The sequence below is a fragment of the Drosophila willistoni genome, assembly GCF_018902025.1.
Source record: "Drosophila willistoni isolate 14030-0811.24 chromosome XL unlocalized genomic scaffold, UCI_dwil_1.1 Seg141, whole genome shotgun sequence".
In the NCBI taxonomy this organism is placed as follows: Eukaryota; Metazoa; Arthropoda; class Insecta; order Diptera; family Drosophilidae; genus Drosophila; species Drosophila willistoni.
In genome coordinates, this window is record NW_025814052.1 from 14,667,520 (window position 1) to 14,685,740 (window position 18,221).

An 18,221-nucleotide genomic window follows, 5' to 3' on the forward strand; every position below is an offset into this window, starting at 1 on the left:
AGAGTGTGTGTCGCTGATTTTTTACTGTAGCTGCTGCTGCTACTTCGGATGGTCACTGTGGCTACTGCTGACAAAGCTGTGCCTCCCCAACTGTCCATTGGCATATATGTATGTATGTATGTATGTACATACACATACAAGTACATACATACATACATACAAACGTCGACTAGGGCGACCCGAAAAAAATAAAACAAAACGTCAACGATCCACCAAAATACGAATAAAACAAACCACGCAAAAACAAATACCACAAACAGATAATAAAAAAAAAAACAAAAAAATAAAACAAACTACTTAAATTTTTATATGTATGTATGTATGTATGTATGTATGCATTTATATCTATAGTAATTAAGTCTGGGTACTGATTTCTTGATAACAAACGTGTATCGAACTTCACTAACACACCTTTTCCTTTTCTGGATCTATCTTTCAGAGGGTTCGAAATCGATTCTTCGACTTTGATTACCCTGTATACATACATACATACATATGTACATACATATGTATATATGTATGTAGAGGCATTTGATATTCAATTTGTCAGTTGTCATATGTCCCAAATCAGATCAGTAAATAAATTATGTATTTTTTGTTTTAGAGATCGTAATATTTAATAATAGCGTTTCGAGTCTGGTCATGTTAGCTTTGGGATAACTTTGCCCTCTAAAGTATGCAGTAGACAAGGTAAGATACATATGTATGAACATGAAGCAATACTAAAAAAAGGAGTTCCGTCGGGGATAACGGAAACGATTGTGGATAACGAATAATTTTTTTTTTTTTACATATGTATTTGTAAAAGCACTTTAAGGTTGACTGAGCCCCTAGATAATAAGTGTATACAGTGAAATCTCGATTTAATGAATTTGAGGGGGTCTTTCAATTTGTTTCGTTTTATCTATGGATTCAGTATGGGAACTTAAAAAAGACTAACAACGCCCACAAAAGGTTTATTAAGAAAGTTATGGCAAAAAATATTTTTTTAGTCAACAGGTGCGCCACAGTGCTTGCAATAGTGAGATGCCATGATTGAATTGGACATGAGAAGAAAGTTTAAGTTTAATATATTTACGACTAGAAGATCTAAATTGATTGATCGACTGATCAGATTAGCTATAGACTTATGTGATTTTTCAATTTGTTTATTCTCTTTTTAGTCATCCCTCGGGTAGGCCATCGATATTGATAATCGGACTACCCATTGAAAACAAGTTGAAAGCAAATTAAAAAGTACAAAAAGAATATGTGGGATATGGGGGTGTTTGAGTGTGTGGGTGTTCTAGAGCATTGTTGATTATTATTTGATTGTATTCACACACACACACACACTCATACATATATATGTGGTTCTTTTTATTATTTATCATTATTATTATGATTTTTATTATATGTATATTTCAATTCCATTTCCATGTGCCATGCCATGCCATGCCATGTGTTGTTGTTGTTGTTGTTGCTGTTTGTGTGTGCGCTTTTGTGCGCTTTCAAATGAATTATGCTATAGCCCCGTCGCCTTGGTCCATTGTTGTTGAACCCAACCACCCACCCCCTAAAATAAAACCTCTGCCCAACACATGTGCCATGTGTATGTGTGTGTGTGTGTGTGTGTGTAAAATTATAATAATTAAAAAATGTGCAAAACGTTGCTGTAATAGGGCAGAGTAGAAAGAAAAAAACCAAATCGCAACCAAAACCCATGACTTAGAGATGAGTTTTAGATTTGAGAAAGAGAAACCATATATGTACATATATATTCGACTATAAGTAGCCATTCATGTGTATACTATTGTCTCTCATATAAACTAGAAGCTCTTACTAGTCATCATTTGCACTCATTGCCCTACACCAACCTTTTCGAATAGTGAAATATTTCAAGTGTTTTTAAGTGATATCAATTGTTTGTTTCTTTATGCCTAATAACAGACAGAAAAATACTTAATTTCATTATCGCAAAATGAGATGTTTTTCAAAATAATGTCACGTTTTTTATGAGTAACTCACATGACTTCCAAGTGAGAGTTCCTCCTACAAAACTAAAGAATGCGATACTCGATATTGCCATATACATAGAATAGAATAGAACTTTAATATCTACAGTGGGTGCAAATTAAAAAAACTTTTAAGAAGTTAATTTAACAGCGAAGTTTTGAATAAGGAACTAATACAAATATTGTCGATAAAAGTATTCGAAACGGACTGGAAATACTTATACTTATACTAATTATAACACTTTTGTAATGGCAATGTGTTTAAGAGCGAAATTTTAGAAAATGAGTAACTTGTAAATTGAAATACAAAAGTTTTTCTTACTGAAAATAACTGAAAATAAGGGGGTATTTCTAATAATGTGGCAAGCACTGTACTATTTGTTTATCAGACTTGAGATTGGAAGTGTTTATGCGTTTTCTTTTAAATTTTTTATCCTTTATATACTTTTGATAGTTCACTTGGAGATCATTAGCTTATATCCCTCAGAATCACGCCCTCATCTCTAATCTCTCATATTCAAGTGTGTGAAGAAAAGGAGTGAGGGGATTTACCCACACACAATCACATGCGAGTGAAATTAATTTTCTCAACTTTTTTTTTTGTTTTTCTAGATTCTTTTTATGCTATTTCTGAACCAGGATCATGATTATCATAATGCAAAATGATAACGATGTTGATGCTGATGATGCTGATGATGATGATGCTGATGATGATGATGATGTTGGCAATGTGGCAACAAACTACTTCAACTACGCTTCTCTTTACTATGTCGCTCTAGGACAATGCAACAATCCAAATGCAGATGCAAATGTGAGTCGTCTCGTCCGTCCGTCGCCACTGATTATGATGTTGATTACATTGTGGTCACGCCCACGTCTCTCAGTCCGCCAGTCTGTCTGTCAGTTGGTCTGTCAGTCTGTCAGCCAGTCAGTTAGTTTGCCCCGTCCGTCATGCTTTCCAAGCCCAAACCCAAACCCATCCTGCCACATTTCACTCGTTTTTGTTTTCTGTGAGCTTAGAACAATGCAAGATTAAAAAACTGTAACAAATTACAAGCAAAAGCGGCAAATAAATTACAAAACCAGAAAAGAAAACAAGTTAAATAGAAGATGAGAAATAAACAGAGAAAAAAACCAACAAACCAGAGAAAAGTTTTCCACTCGTTAACTAGGTATTTGATGATGGCCATCATGTACTTACATTTCACATATGTGTAAAATGGAAATCGAGTTAGATAACAAATCAGAATTGTAAGAAAATTTATAATGTGGTTTATTTACTACAATTATTATTTGGGAGCTATGGTATATAGATAACAATATTATTCATATTGCCATGTATGTATCTACAATTAATGGGCACTTAAACCGCAAGAAGTCGAAGAAATTGTGAACATTTGAAGGAATTTCCTTAGAAAAATTACTCATTTCCTTATTTTGGGTAAAGATACAAGAGAGGAAAGTAAGAGAAAGAAAGGATTGCGGAGGAAAGTTTACAAATTGATTGTCATTGGAAACCTGTAGATTTGATTTGGCCTTTGATATTGGACAGGTTCTTCAGGTTAGATGATGTTAGAGATTTCTCCAAAAAAAAACTTTCTCTAGAGTTTACTTATTTAAACTATTTAAAAACACTTCTGACTCTATTTGATTTCGGATATAATACAAAATCCAAAGACCTCAACTTAGGGCCTTGAACTTCTATAACAATTCAAGTGTAGGATAATCAAATCAAAAATAAAATAAAAAAAAAAACTCAATATCAGAATCAGAATTAAGCAATTAATTAAAAAGCTAGAGAAGAAAAAGAAAGAATGGAAAAAAACAGCAAAAAAAAAAACAAAACAAATGCAAAATGCAAAAATAGAACCATGTGTGTAAAACACAACACAACAACAAGAAGAAAAACTTTGCACAAATTAAAAAAAAAAAAACAAAAAACAAAAAACAAAAAAAAGCTAGTAGAATCAATTTAAGTTTGGCTCACACCGATTTTTGAATACCCTTGTTCGATATGATTAAGAAGTAAAAAAGAGTTACTCTCTCTCTCTCTCTGTCTCTCTCTTTATCTTTATTATTCATTTATCTATCCAATTCTTTTTGAATTGTATTAAACGTAGAATTAGAACGTCTTAGAAACTCAAATTTAGCAATATTTTTTTAATTATAGGTAATTGAAAAATAAATAAAAATATAGTGTATTTTGAGAAAGTTAACTTAAAAGTAAAGAATATATTTCTGTTACACCTTTAAAACTAAAACAAAGCTCGCCTAACCCTTTCAGGATCGAAATAAAACGCAACAATGGTCCAGAAGGGACAAAATTTTCATTGTATATAGTACGTGATTTACTTAGCCAAGTCTTTAATGTAATATACCCATTTGAAATGAAGTGTATTTAAAAAAAACCACCAACCGGACTAACATTGGCTCTTCATTTGATTCTCGTTGTTCCTGTTTGTTGGTGGTACTTTTTCCATCTATCTCTCTCAGTCACTCGCTTTCTCTCTATGCATCTTTCTATCTCTTTCTTCTTTTTGTTTCTGATTGAATTGAAAACATTTTATGCATTTGATTTAATCAAAAGAGAAATAGAATCTGAATCTCAATGTGAATGCAGGCGGGTTCAGTTCAGGGCATTGAAAATGAAATGCAAAATGGCATTCATTCATGCAATTTGCATTGTTTTGTTGGTGGACGACGACGACGACGACGACGACGAAGTCGACGATGATGACGATGACTACAAGAGCAACAGCAACAGCCTCTGCCTCATTCACTTCCGATTTACAACCCCCCATCCCTGTAAAACGTTTAGCCAACCGCTGCCACCTGTGCCCACCCATTCAACCGACCATCATCATCGTCGTCATCGTCATCAGAACTGAGGGTCGGGACTGCCTTCAGCTGTGGCTTAACTTCTATGCCCTTGCGTAAGGCCTTTATAACCGATTAGATATATATTTTTGTGTAGCTACACATCTTATATGATTTACATACAAGGACAAACGATAGACCTTAATTGCTCTAACTAAAACAATATGTAGTCTAAATTTTTGTCAAATGGGTCACGGATTTCTCTCAAAAATATTTCCTCAAAACTTTTAGGCTTTCTGCCATAATGGCATCTTGTTAATAAGGGATTAAAGATTTCAAAATCAATTGTTAAATTCAAGAAGTATATATGTATACATTCTTGATTTATGCTGAGCAAGAGAGATAGGATCACATATAGAAATGGATCACACAGTGCCACTAATCACAGAATGTATTGACTCTTTGTCCATTTATTTATCAAATTACAGTCTGACCAAAATGGGAAAGTTGACGAAAACTAAATTTTAAAAATTCTGAAAAATGTTTTAAATCTCTTAACTTTGGGAATCTGTAACTTTGCCAAATTTTAACCAATTTTCGAAAGTGAAATCTCATTTTAGTGCTCGTAAATTCAATTTTAAATTGAAAGGTTAGAAATGCTAATTATAAAGTTATCTTTTCAAGCGAGACAGAAAACGCCAAAGAACTTCAAAATATTTCAACAATCCCGAATTTCATGAGGCTCTAATTTAGTCAATTTTAGATTCCGATGTTATTGATTTTCAATATTCTGAAATGGGTTAGAAATAGGCCAAATTACCGACTAGAAAAAATGTATGTTTGAAATGTTCTAAACGAAACACATTTTGTTTGTTAGTTTTAAACCGATTTTCATTCATTCATGCTATATTCCATTTTTATGGTGGTTCAACTGGTGTCTTGACTGTCTATTAGTCTCTTTATGTCCATTTGAAATTTGGTTCATTGGAAACAATAATAACCATATCTAAATGGTCAGAAGATGAAGGACTCAATCTAGCCTTTGGGGAAGGGGAGAGGAGCCTATCGACTCCAACTCCATAATTGGTCTGTCATCTCTTTTCATGCACATCTGTCTATCTTTATGGTAAAGCATTAATTAAATGAACTTTGTAAAACATTTACACACACACTCATACACACACATACATAAGGACGCCTATTTAGTCAGTTGGGGGCAATAAAATGTTTGCAATATTGAAGATTCAATCAAAATTTTGCATCCAAATAAAATGCATTTATATTATTGGCATAAAAAGAGAGCTGCAATGTTTCTAAAAGCTAAAGGAGTTGTGGGCGTGGCAGAATGCAAATGCAATCAATATAATTGATGGCATCCTCACACACATGCATGTGTGTGTGTGTGTGTGTGTGTATTTGTATGCGGTCTTTCGACCTGAAATCGTTCATTGCATATTCCATTGAGACCTTTTGAGCAAAAATAAACAAAATAAATATCAAATGCATTATAATTTATAAAATTGATTTTGTAAAAAGCATTTAACAGATTATTTTTAACAACAATAAAATGAAACAAAACAAAAAACTACAATTTTCAGCATTTCAATACGCCAAAGTAAAACTAAGTGCATGAAATCTTATATTTACTTTTATGCAGAAAGCTCTTTGACCCACACATAATCAAACAAAATAAATAAAATATCTCAAAACTATCCTTTATTTAGAATTCATTTTTATATCCAGTTATTAACGGATTTTCAACACCTTGAAAAACTGTTTAGTTGAAATTCTTTACACATTTCAGAACATACTTTTAGAGTCAAGACTTCTGATCCAATTTATACTTTTTGGATTGGATGGAGGAAATTTCAAACAAGGTATTCAATAATTCTTTCCTCATACCTTTTTTGGCCATTATGCCTTTTACGTCACTCAATCGTATGTGTTTTCAAGGAAAAAGTAGAATTCCTTCCCCATTGAAAGAATTCTTTCTTGGAAAAATCAAAGAAGAATTTAAAATAAAAGGATAGCTTATGTATCATTGAATTCTTGCACTTTTGGGGCTGAAAGAAAACATACTTTAATTATATTTAAGGCATATTTTACGAAAGTTTATCTAGTGAGTCCTCCCTATTAGTTTCCTAATGCTCTAGTATGATTTGATTGTTACGATATGCTGGAATAAAAGGACAAAATGTACACTCCTTGTCATTAGATAAACGCCAGTTTCCCTTTCCCTTCTATATGCTTAATACTCGCTTATACTTTCTTAAGAATATCTCGACAGTTTTAAAAATTGTATACCTATTAAGTTTAATAGGTTGAAATCAAGTTCATTAAATGCCTTCTATTAGCTATGATTTTGAAATGTTTAACTATTTTGTTTTACGAACTAGTATTTAGAATTTAGGGAATTTAGACTTAATAAAAAGTCTACAAATTGTTGCTTGTTTCTTTTGCCTTCCTGTCCATTTCTCTATGTATCTATGTAGCCTATCTTATCCCATTCTGTAACTGTATAAATGTATGTAAAGACCCTTCCCTGTCTAGCATTTGGAAGGCGCCAACATAATCAGTATAACAAATGAGATCCTTGTCGACAGTTGTTTGCAGCTTTTGTGTCAGTGGCATCATCATCATCAACTTCATCATCATCATTATCATAGCAATGAGTGAGAAGTGTAGGTGGGTGGAGGGGAGGCTTTTGAGGGGTATGGATATATGGCAAGGTACTGTCGTTGTCGTTGTCGTTGTTGTTGTCGTTGTCGACTGTTGGCTGCTGTCGGCTCTTTTTGCCTGACGCTCTACATTGTTATTGTTATTATTTTTGCTGCCTTTATGCAATGTTTTGATTAATTTTTGCCACAGACCTCACCCCCCGTGAACCCCCACCACCGTCCCCTTTTGGCCCTGTCTCTCTCTCTCTCTCTTTCTCTTTCTTTCCTTCATCACCTTCCCTTCCTTCGCGTGCATTTGCTTGACTGCATTTGGTTGGCTGGTAGAAAGGACGAAGGCAAGCAGCAAACATAGGCGATAAGCATGGTTTTAGGTGTGGGAGTAGGTAGAGCGGGGGGTGGTTGTTGTGGGTAGGCGTGGCTGTTTTGTTTAGTAGTTTTATGGCTCGCCTCGCGGTAAACAATGAACACAACAGCAAAAAACAACAAAAAAAAAAACAAAAATTTCTGCCACTGTGCATTGTCTCGCATTCTAAATCCGACCAGATGGGGGGCGAGTGATGGGGAGGGGGAGCGAGAGCGGGGAGGCCGCTGGATGTAGTGAGTCGGAGACGTTGTTGTAAGATTTAATAAATCAACATGGCAGCCAAAGACGAATGAGATTGTTGGAAATTCTGAAGGATAAATTTGAATCGATGACTGCAAATTGTTTTTGTTTTTTTTTTTTTTTGTGTTGTTCTTCATCTTTTTCTCCTTTTTGTTCCGAAATGTTGTACAAAATTAGTTTCAGCATGAGACAGCTCGTATAATTGGCTGACCTCAACTTTGAGATACCCTCTATACATACATCCAGGATAGTAGGGAATTAGGTGCCTTCTTAGGTAGTTCCCATGGAATAGCATCTGTCAGTTGATTTTTGTTTAATTTCGACACTCTCTGACGAATCCTCAATTTCTAACCGCTTTTTGAAAATGATATCTCTCTTTTTTTATAAATTTGCTAGAAAGGATATATTAATTTTGGTTAGAAATGCTGAACGCAGGCACCTCTGATCATATATGGTATTTATTATATTCTTCATCTGCGCGACAAGACGAGTTCATATAGCCAGTTCCCTCCGTCTGAATGAACGGAAACTCCTCCAAGACCGCAGAAATTTTGCATATGTCCTTCTATAAACTGCAGATCATTGCGTATATCGACCTTGGCGTGATTGAACCACTATATCACTATATAGCTGTCGTAGAAACGAACTTTATTATTCCACAATCGTTTGTTGTTAAAATTATCCGAAAATATACTTTATTAGATTCGAAAAGTTTCCGCCTGACAGTTACATACATTTGGGCGACTTTAATATATCATTTTAGCCTCTCTTGATGCATGGTATAAACAAAATGGTCTATCTTCCATCTCTTCATTACTTTAAAAGCCTAGAGAAATGGCTTGACAGAATCCTATCAAATCAAAAAATTATGTTTAAGAAGTCGTTGCCGAAGATTCAAAAAGTAAAGCTGAATCAGTACAGATCAGAGCTCTATGTCATCTCAAGTCTCAAAGGAAATCAGCAATGCAATTTGTTTTTGTTTCCTTCATTCATTCAAAAAGAACGTATTAACGCTTAGATGCGATGGGGAGAGGGAAAACGACGCAGAAGCAGCTAAAGATGTTGGTTAATTGGAATTTTTAATTATGATTTGTCAATGCAAAAGGGAAAACGAACACACAAAAAACAACAAAAAGAAAAACAAAAACAAAACAAGAAAACCCGCTGGCTTCGCCTTCAACTGTGCGAGTCAACAAAGGAAATTTGTGCACAGGCAAACTAAGAGGCAGATGAAGAGGTTAGAGGTAGCCAGTTGATGGAGCAAACATTGGACGGATGGATGGTTGATGGTTAGATGGTTGGTTGGAGGCAAAGTCAATGAAAACGAATCTTACAAAGCGCATTACGCATTAAGACAAAAATCATAAATGAAAAAACATAAATTTCCATATCTAGAAATTCTCGGACAACTAGCAGAAACAGAATATCTGCAACTTGTAATCATTTTAATTGGCACAATAATAAGCCATTTAGTACTCGGCCTCTCCTCTCCTCGCCACAAACCTTTTACCCTTACCCATCTCACAGAAAGAATCTCTCGCTTATGAAAATCATTAAGTTAATTACATTTTTTGTGCAAAAAAAAATAAAAAACAACAACAAGCAACAAAAAACGACAAGAGAGCCAGAGAAAATGCATTAAAACAAAACAAAAAACAGAAAGAAAAAAAACAAAAAACCACGATATTGAAAGCAAGTTTCAAGTAACCGAAGTGTTGAATACCCTTTAACTAGGCTTTGAAACTATGCACATATAAGAGCAATAGAAATTCAAGAATCTGTTTAGATTGATTAAATCTCAGAATAAATCTTATAAACAAGATTTTTTTTATATCTAAAATTAATATCATTATCCCATAAAGATTCCAAAAATTTCAATGGTCAATGCCAAAACTAGTTGGGAATCATAAGGCAAATATGAAAAACTAAACTCACATTGCCAAATATCCAAAAAAGTCTATAATAAATCGACTTAAACTTGAGGACTTTGAACTGACTAACGAGTTTTAAGATCTAACTAAGAGCACTGTATTTCAATTTTCTAAAGAAAAAAGCTAATTAAGATGAAAAATATTCTCACAATGTATTATAATCCCAAAGTTTTGAGTCAATTTTAGGCGAATACCTTTGGCAAGGGTATCAAAACGAAATATAAAAACACAAAAATTATAATCAGCGCCACACAAAAGTACATGGTGCCAGAGAGATGGGACTAGAATGAACGAAAGTAGATGGGCAGGAGGCGTGGTTTAGACGCCTGAGCCTTTTTGGGGTCTGTGGGGTAGAAGTAGAAGAAAAAGGAAAAAAATGTGCATTTTTTTTTTGTGTTGCTGCTTCTTTTTAATAGAAACAACATGAGAAAATTTTTCATAATACTAATTGCATAGTCACAATGTCATTTTCGTTGAGAGAGGGAAGAGGAGAGGGGCCCAGGGAAAGAGTGGTGGGGTGGGGGGGTAAGGCAAGGCCTATGCCTATGGCGCTCGCCCGTGTTTCTGTCTGTCTGTCTTTCTGTCAGAGCTCAGTCAGAGAACGAGATGAGATGAAACTGAATTTATGCTAAAATGCAGCCAAGCAAAAACAACAACGAGCTGCACGTCAGCCAAACGAGCCCCTCCACCCTCCACCCTCTCCTTTACCCGTCATGGTTGCCCATCGCATCAATCCGGGCAACAAGGACTCAGCAAGGACTACGACTCGTCGACATCGTCGTGCCTGTCGCTCTCTTTCTCTCTATCTATCTCTATCTCTTTTGCTGTCACTGTCTCTGGCTCAGCCTCTGCCGGCTGCATTCCACAAAAGAAAATGAGTTGGAAAAAAAAGTAATTAAAAAAAGAAGCAGCAGAAACGCATGCGGTAATTTACAAGTCACAACGAAGTGACAAATGTCCTACAGATCTCAGAAAGATAGAGAAAGGATTCTCAATTACATGTTCGATTTGTATAACTATAATCAAACAATCTAAACCGAATTTTCAAATTTTAACTGAGAAATTTCACTCAACATAGATCAAGGGCTGTGAAATGGGAGAAACTTTACCCCCTGAAGTATGCAATAAGCAGTCAAAAAGTTCATTTTCTGAACCATTTTATCCTTGTGCTTCTCAAAGCAAACATTTCAAGCATTTCAAATTGAAAGCAAACTGAATCTCAAATATTTGACTCCAAAACATTTTTTACTTCAAATTGTACTTATTATTATGCTGAAAAGTCGTATATAACTGATTGGTAGGGTAAAATTTGTAGAGCCTTTTAGAGAGTTGCATTGGGCCTGTCAGGGGGGAGGTGAGAAGAGTCCATGTTAATGGGAACTGGGTACTGGGGTAAGGAAAATTAAAATGCATTAACACAACGTAACAATGTGGGCAAATGTTAACATTGAGCGCTAATTTGCCACATGCCGTTGCAGCTTGCCTCTGGAAAAATTTTCATATGTGGATAATGCAATGAGAGAGAGAGAGAGAGAGAGAGAGAGAGAGACAGAGAGACAAAGAAAAAAGAGTGAGTGGCATGTATGAAAAAATAAAGGATATGTAGTTAGCATGCGGGAGTATAAAGTCAAATTAAGGATTGGGCTAGAACGCAATTAGTTTTGGGACGTATTAAGTTATAAGAATTAAAAGAAATATAATATGAAAAGTTTTCTTTTAAAACATATACATATATCCCAAATTGTAAGCAATTATTACTGTATTACTTATCAGGCTCTAAATAAAATCAGTCAAATGTTTTTAATATATTTTTTGTAAATTTCTTTAAATTTAAAATTTTAAATTTTTGGTTCTTTAACCAACTTGAATTTTTCCATGTTTTTACTACTTTTAATGATATAATTAAAGAGTCTTCAACTTTTCTGACTGGCTCTGCTTCGAAACAAAAACCTTGCGCTATAATAACAAAGGGCTATATATAACATAATAAAATAAATCACAAAATATGAAATGAAATTATACAATATTGAATGAGGATCGATTTACTGCAATGTTGCACGAGGATCCTGTGTGAAATACTTACTACAATGTTAAATGAAGATCCTCTGTGAAAGGTTTATTATAATATTAAAAAAGCATCTTCTGTAAAAGATTTACTGCAGTCATAAATAGTTCCAGCTGAGTAGACCGATCTGAGAAATGGGGATAAAAGAAATCTTCGAATTTATTTATGGATAATTTTGCATGTCCTAGAGCTAAATATTGATGGTAAGCAATATTATGTTAAAGGTATTGAACAATTTGCACTGAAATCAATTTTTAAACTTTAAAACAATTTTCAAAGAGATTATACTAACATGATAATAGACTTCAGGACATTGAGAAAAAGGTTGAAAATAAAAAGCATTAATTAACAAAATGATGCAATAATACAATGAATTATATTTTTGTAATAACTAATGATTATGGTTATCATATATTCCAAAAAAAAATGCATTAGTAATAAGAATTAATTGTTTCCATTTTATCAGCCAGTTATTGTTGCAAAAAGTGTTGCCTACTTGCGGGATGTAACTGGAAAATTACACGTCAGACGCCATTTTGATTCAGTTTTTGCTGTTGTTCCTTGTTACTGTTACCGTTGTTGTTGTTGTTGTTGTTGTTGTGTTTGCCTGTGATGCAGCCATATTAAATCAAAAATGCAAAAAGCAACATGAAGAGAGTAAGAGACAGAGATAGAGAGAGAGAGAGAGAGAGAGAGAGAGAGAGAGCGAGCGCTAAAATAAATAATTAACAAACATGCGCGAATGAGATAGCAAAACAATAGAGAGTACTCACACTCTCCTCTACAAGCACACACACACACACACGCATACAAAGAGAGCAAGAGCAAGCTAGTGAAAGACCAATCAGCGCGACAAAACAATGGACACACTCACAAACACACACTTACACAGGGTGGGGTGGGGATAGGTAGCAGGGGGCGATGGGAAAGGGTGTGATGGGGAGAGGGTACAACTCCTTGCAATGCTCAGGTGGAAACGCGTTGCCTAATGAATTCCAGCAACAACAGAAAACATCAGCTACAACAAAAACAACAAGAGAACAGCCCAGCATCAAATTACAAAATTAAAAATGGCGCTGAGGCCGTAGCAGTAACGGTAACGTAAAAAATGTTACTTCAGAAATACCCTGAGAGAGAGAAGGAAGAGTGCTGACTTTACCTACTCTTGCCGAACTACTTTTTTTTTATCATATTGTGATCTTAATTCTATATGCATATATACAGAAAGAAGACTGCCAAGCAATGTTAGTATGCCTTTATCTAGATCAACTAAAATCACCGATCATAGATCTATTTTGTACACAAATATTAAAGCAAAACGGATTTTTTAAGACTTTATAAATGCTGTAGTAGGTAGCTTAGAAAGGAGTTTAAAACCACACAATATCTATCTATGGACGAAAAATGATAGAAACATGCCCGCTTAAGTATGCTATACATATTTCAAGGAAATACCTGGCCAATTCAGAAATCCATTTAATAGAAAATGCCATAAGCCGATACAGAGTATGTCCCCCTAAAGTATGCGTTTCGAAATAATGGGCTTTTTGGGATTCTTTTGAGATATATTGATATAATTTTCATAGAAAATGCCAACAAGTCGATACAATAACAAGTTGCATTGATCATAGACAAAAACTAATGTCGAGAGATATGAAATACAGTAAATTTTGCCTCTAAAGTAGTCATCGAAATCCTATTTTGGGTGATAAACATATACACATGTAAATCGTAAAATTTCCATCTTTTTATCAAGAACTTCCGCTTTTTTACAGATTATATTCTATGCAATTTACATATAATTTGTTTTGGGTATTATTAGTTTATTTTTAAATCATTGACCCAAAAAAAATGAATTAAATAGTTAGAACCAAATGGAATTTAATTAACATTTTCGAAAGGTCAGTTAAATTTATAGTTATTGGCATTACTTGGAGCTTACTAAAGTTGGTTGGACATTTAGCCATTTTCATACATCTTTCAACTCCACTGCCATTTGACAGCAACAACAATACATTATTCCGAATGGGGGCCATAATTTTCATGAGTTTTCTCATTATCTCATCATTATTCGCTTCCTTGTTCTGTTAGGCCTGATGCCTATGATGCTTATGGTCCACCCTCACAGCTGCTCTCGCTTATGATTGGCTTCGGCGCAAAACAAGTAAAATGAAATAAAACACAACAGACGAGTGAGGGAAGCGAGAATGAAAGGAGTAAAAGGACCTGCCACGCCTATTCTTCATAAATAATAAATAAATATAATTTCTAGCGCAAGCGCAAGGCAAGAAAAAACAACAAGAACAACAAAATAAACGAAACAATGCCATGCAAATGAGAAAATTACATCCCTTCATTTGTTTAACTTGCTCACACACATACACACACTCACACACATAGACGGAGACTTATATGAAGCTTGCATTGTGTGTTCATCTTCATCATCATCATCTGCTGTGGTGGCAACCTCATTTAAATGCACACAAATACACATCTCTCTCTCTCTCTCTCTCTCTATGTGGGTGTATGTGTGTGTGTGTGTGAACGGAGTGTTGCCCTATTGTTATGCAGCTCGACGTCGACGTCGCTGCTGGCAGCATTAAGTGATTTGAATTTTATTATTCACAGGTACATTTCTCATATACAAAACAATACACTGGCGCACCACCCAACCATCGAAGCTCATCCACCCATCCGACTTTACACCACGCACCGCCTGCATGCACAGTGGGTCAGAAGTCGGCCAAAACAATGAAAAATTAGGGGAAACTGCGCCCTAAAGTATGCAATAGGCAGTAAAAGAGTTTCTCTAAAATAAAACGTCCCTTTATAATGCAACATACATAATTTTTAAGCTAAAAGACATTTTCAAATTGAAATTTTTTCATTATAATTATCTTATGATTTAGCAAATAAAGTAAAATTTTTGCCTAAGAGCAGGTTACAATTTTGAAAGTCCTTGAAGCCAGACTGAACCTGCTTATACATACATATGTCAAAATTTAGTAAATTTAATATGAAGCCATTTTCAATTTCTTGAAGATTTTGATATTTTCTAATAAAAGATTAAACCAATTATTCAACTTACTCTTCATTAAGTCTCATTGAAACGAAAATGTCGAAAAGTATGCTACAATTTCTTTTCATTGCTTTGAGTACACTGTGCACCACTCATACATACAACCGCATCCGCATCCTTGGCAAAAACAACGTTTATGAGGTTTTTTGTGCTTGTGCCGTAATTTAACGAAGTCAAAACGAGAAAACAATAAACCAACCAACAAACGCAGCAAATGCCAAAGACAGAGCGAGCTAGAAAGTGAGCAGTACGGAAGTAAAAACAAGAGCAAGAGAGAGGCACAATAAATGAAAATCACACACACAGAGAGAGAGAGAGAGAGCTCACAACGAATCGGAGAATGCTTCCGAGGATGCGCAGCGTTATAGAAGTTAGAGTGAGATGGTCAAAACGTCGGGAATAAAATGAATAATTAATAGCAATAATTGTTAATCAGAAAACTAAAATTTTTAATATAAAAAAAAACTAAAAATAAAACAAATTTGCCGACATTCTTCTCCGAATCAAAACAAAAACACGAACGCCTTGCGTTCGCAGGCGCAGCATCGCACACGTAAAAGCACATGCACACACACACACACACACAGCGAAAGAGACGAGCGCATCCTTGTGCATAAAAGCCAAAGGACATTGCCTGCATTTTCACAGTCGCTGGCCAAACGTTCAGCTCGAAACTTGATTGCAAACGCAAGTGGAATTGTCCTTTTTTTTGGCGGATCTCTAGAAAACATTTTTCGTATTTGATATTTTGATTTTTGTTCAAGTGTGTGTGTGTGTGTGTGTGTGTGATTTGAAAGTCGAAAACAAAACTAAACGAAAAAAACATGGCTGGACCTTTTATATCGCCTCTACCGGGTGATCTGCTAACGGAATATATGTTTGGTCGACGAAGACAGCGAAGAAATCGCACGACATTCACTCCACAGCAATTACAGGAACTGGAGGCTCTCTTTCAAAAAACCCATTATCCTGATGTCTTTTTGCGCGAGGAAGTGGCCCTGCGGATTAGTTTGAGTGAAGCACGCGTTCAGGTGATTTAATAGATCTAGTGAACAGAATCGAAACGAGATCAAAAAACACATTCTCGAACAAATTGCTGGACAACCCAGAAAGACTGTAAACGAAAACTTTTCAAAAACCATTCAAAAGTCCTAATTATAAAAGAAAAACAATAATAAACCAAACATTTTTCAATTCAGATTCATTTCTTAGAATCACATTAATTTTGTCATAAAACTCAAAGTTAAAAGCTTTTTTGTATTCAACTAAATAAAATGAATAATAATTTGGGTTTTCAAGTGTTTTTAAGTAGGGTTTTTCACAATATAATATAATTCAAAACTTCAATTTTCAATATTTAAAACAAAAAGAAATACTTCAATTTTTGTTGCTCTTAAAAAGAACTTAGGACTTTCTAAGTTATCCCATAAATTTTGGTATTCTTTATAAAGAGATTTAGCTTAAAGTGAATTAGACAAATTTAGACGTCTATAGTTATTATGAAATCAGTAAAAGAATCTAAGGACAAAAAAATAACCAATTCTGCTGATTTGTATTACTTCAATCCAATTGATTATAGCCCTCAAAAGAATAAAGAATTAGATCCAAAGGCAGATCCAAGGCTATAAAATGGGAGAACTTTGTCCCTTAAAGTTTGGAAAATTATTTATTGACTTCAAAATATGTACAACTTTTCGTGTTTGCGTCAAGGATTCTTTTTTTATCCAAAGGTTATTCCAAAGCAAAGCAAAGTTTTAAAATCATAATTTTTTTAACAAAATGTTAAAAAACAAATTTAGAACACTTTTTTTTGTCAAAAATTTAGTTTTGAAGAATATTTTGTTGTTTTATTTAGGTCTGGTTTCAGAATCGCCGGGCCAAATGGCGTAAACAAGCACGTCTCCAGCTTTTGCAAGATGCCTGGCGTATGCGCTGCCTCAGCCTGGGTACACCGCCAGTTATAGCTGGCGGAACCGGAGCTGGAACTCCATCGGGAGGTAACACAAATGGCACTGGCCCCAATCGAAATCAAACGGCAGAGAATTTGAGCTCAGCCAAGGATGATTTGGTCAATGGAGCAACAACGCCAAATGGTGCCAATTTCACTATGATGCATCCAGCGTTCCAACAGCATCAGCAGCAGCAACAACAACAGCAGCAGCAACAACAAGCCCTAACACATCCGCAACATGATAATAAACAGCTCGCGAAAACCTATACGGAACTGAAATTGTACAAGGAGTCAACTCATGGATTAGATTTGGGCAGCATGGCCGCCTTGTCGCCTGCCTCCGATGATGGTTCAGATGATGGTGGCGATGTCTCCGATGGTTCAGAGGAAATTGATTTAACTTCTGGTGCCTGCATTGATTTCTCACAGAGCAGCAAATTGCAGCAACAAAATCAACAGACAGCTGCCTCTGTGGCATCATCAGTGGCAACGGTGGCATCTACCGCATCTGCCGCGACGAATGGTGTGCACTAGAATGGGATGGGTAATGGAGGTGCATCGGATCTATTTAATGCAATTTATTTTGTTTAGCAATAAAGCTAAAAAAAAAAAACAACAAAACCAAAAACAAACCATGTGATATGTCTTAAAATAAAACAGCGGTGAGTATGGTAAGCCAACACCTGATGCTCAAAAATCATCATAGATATATATTGGCGGGTCCTGTTTTCAAATGAAATCAGGAAAAGAAAAGGAAAATCTAAAGAAAAGCTGCTGTGAAATTATGTTGCTCATGATCTTAATGAACTTTTAATTTGAAAAATATAACTACACAATTTAAATAGAAAGCAATACGCAACCCTTAATAGTGCAGGAATAGAAAAACATGGTGGCTTAAAAACCTGAGTTAGCAGAAATTTAGTTTTCAAATATTTGAGATTTAACGGTTTCAAATTCATACATTTCAATCGATACTTTTCGTTAGTAATCGATACCTTGGACAACAAGTCGAATATTCCTCGATTTCATAACACAAAATACTGTTCGTAGTACAACATTTGGCAGCCAAAAACCAAGTTGGGTACAAAAGGAATCTTGCTAA

At 34.9% G+C, this 18,221-nt stretch overlaps 1 protein-coding gene across 1 annotated transcript; it reads left to right on the top strand.

Annotated features, from left to right (window-relative positions):
* The first annotated feature begins 15,966 nt into the window (after positions 1-15,966).
* LOC6638016 (diencephalon/mesencephalon homeobox protein 1-A) lies at positions 15,967-17,814 on the top strand. The gene is made up of 2 exons (XM_002061112.4): positions 15,967-16,199; positions 17,024-17,814. Exons 1-2 carry the CDS (start codon positions 15,993-15,995, stop codon positions 17,651-17,653), a joined length of 837 nt encoding a protein of 278 aa, XP_002061148.1. The 5' UTR covers positions 15,967-15,992; the 3' UTR covers positions 17,654-17,814.
* Positions 17,815-18,221: the final 407 nt, after the last annotated feature.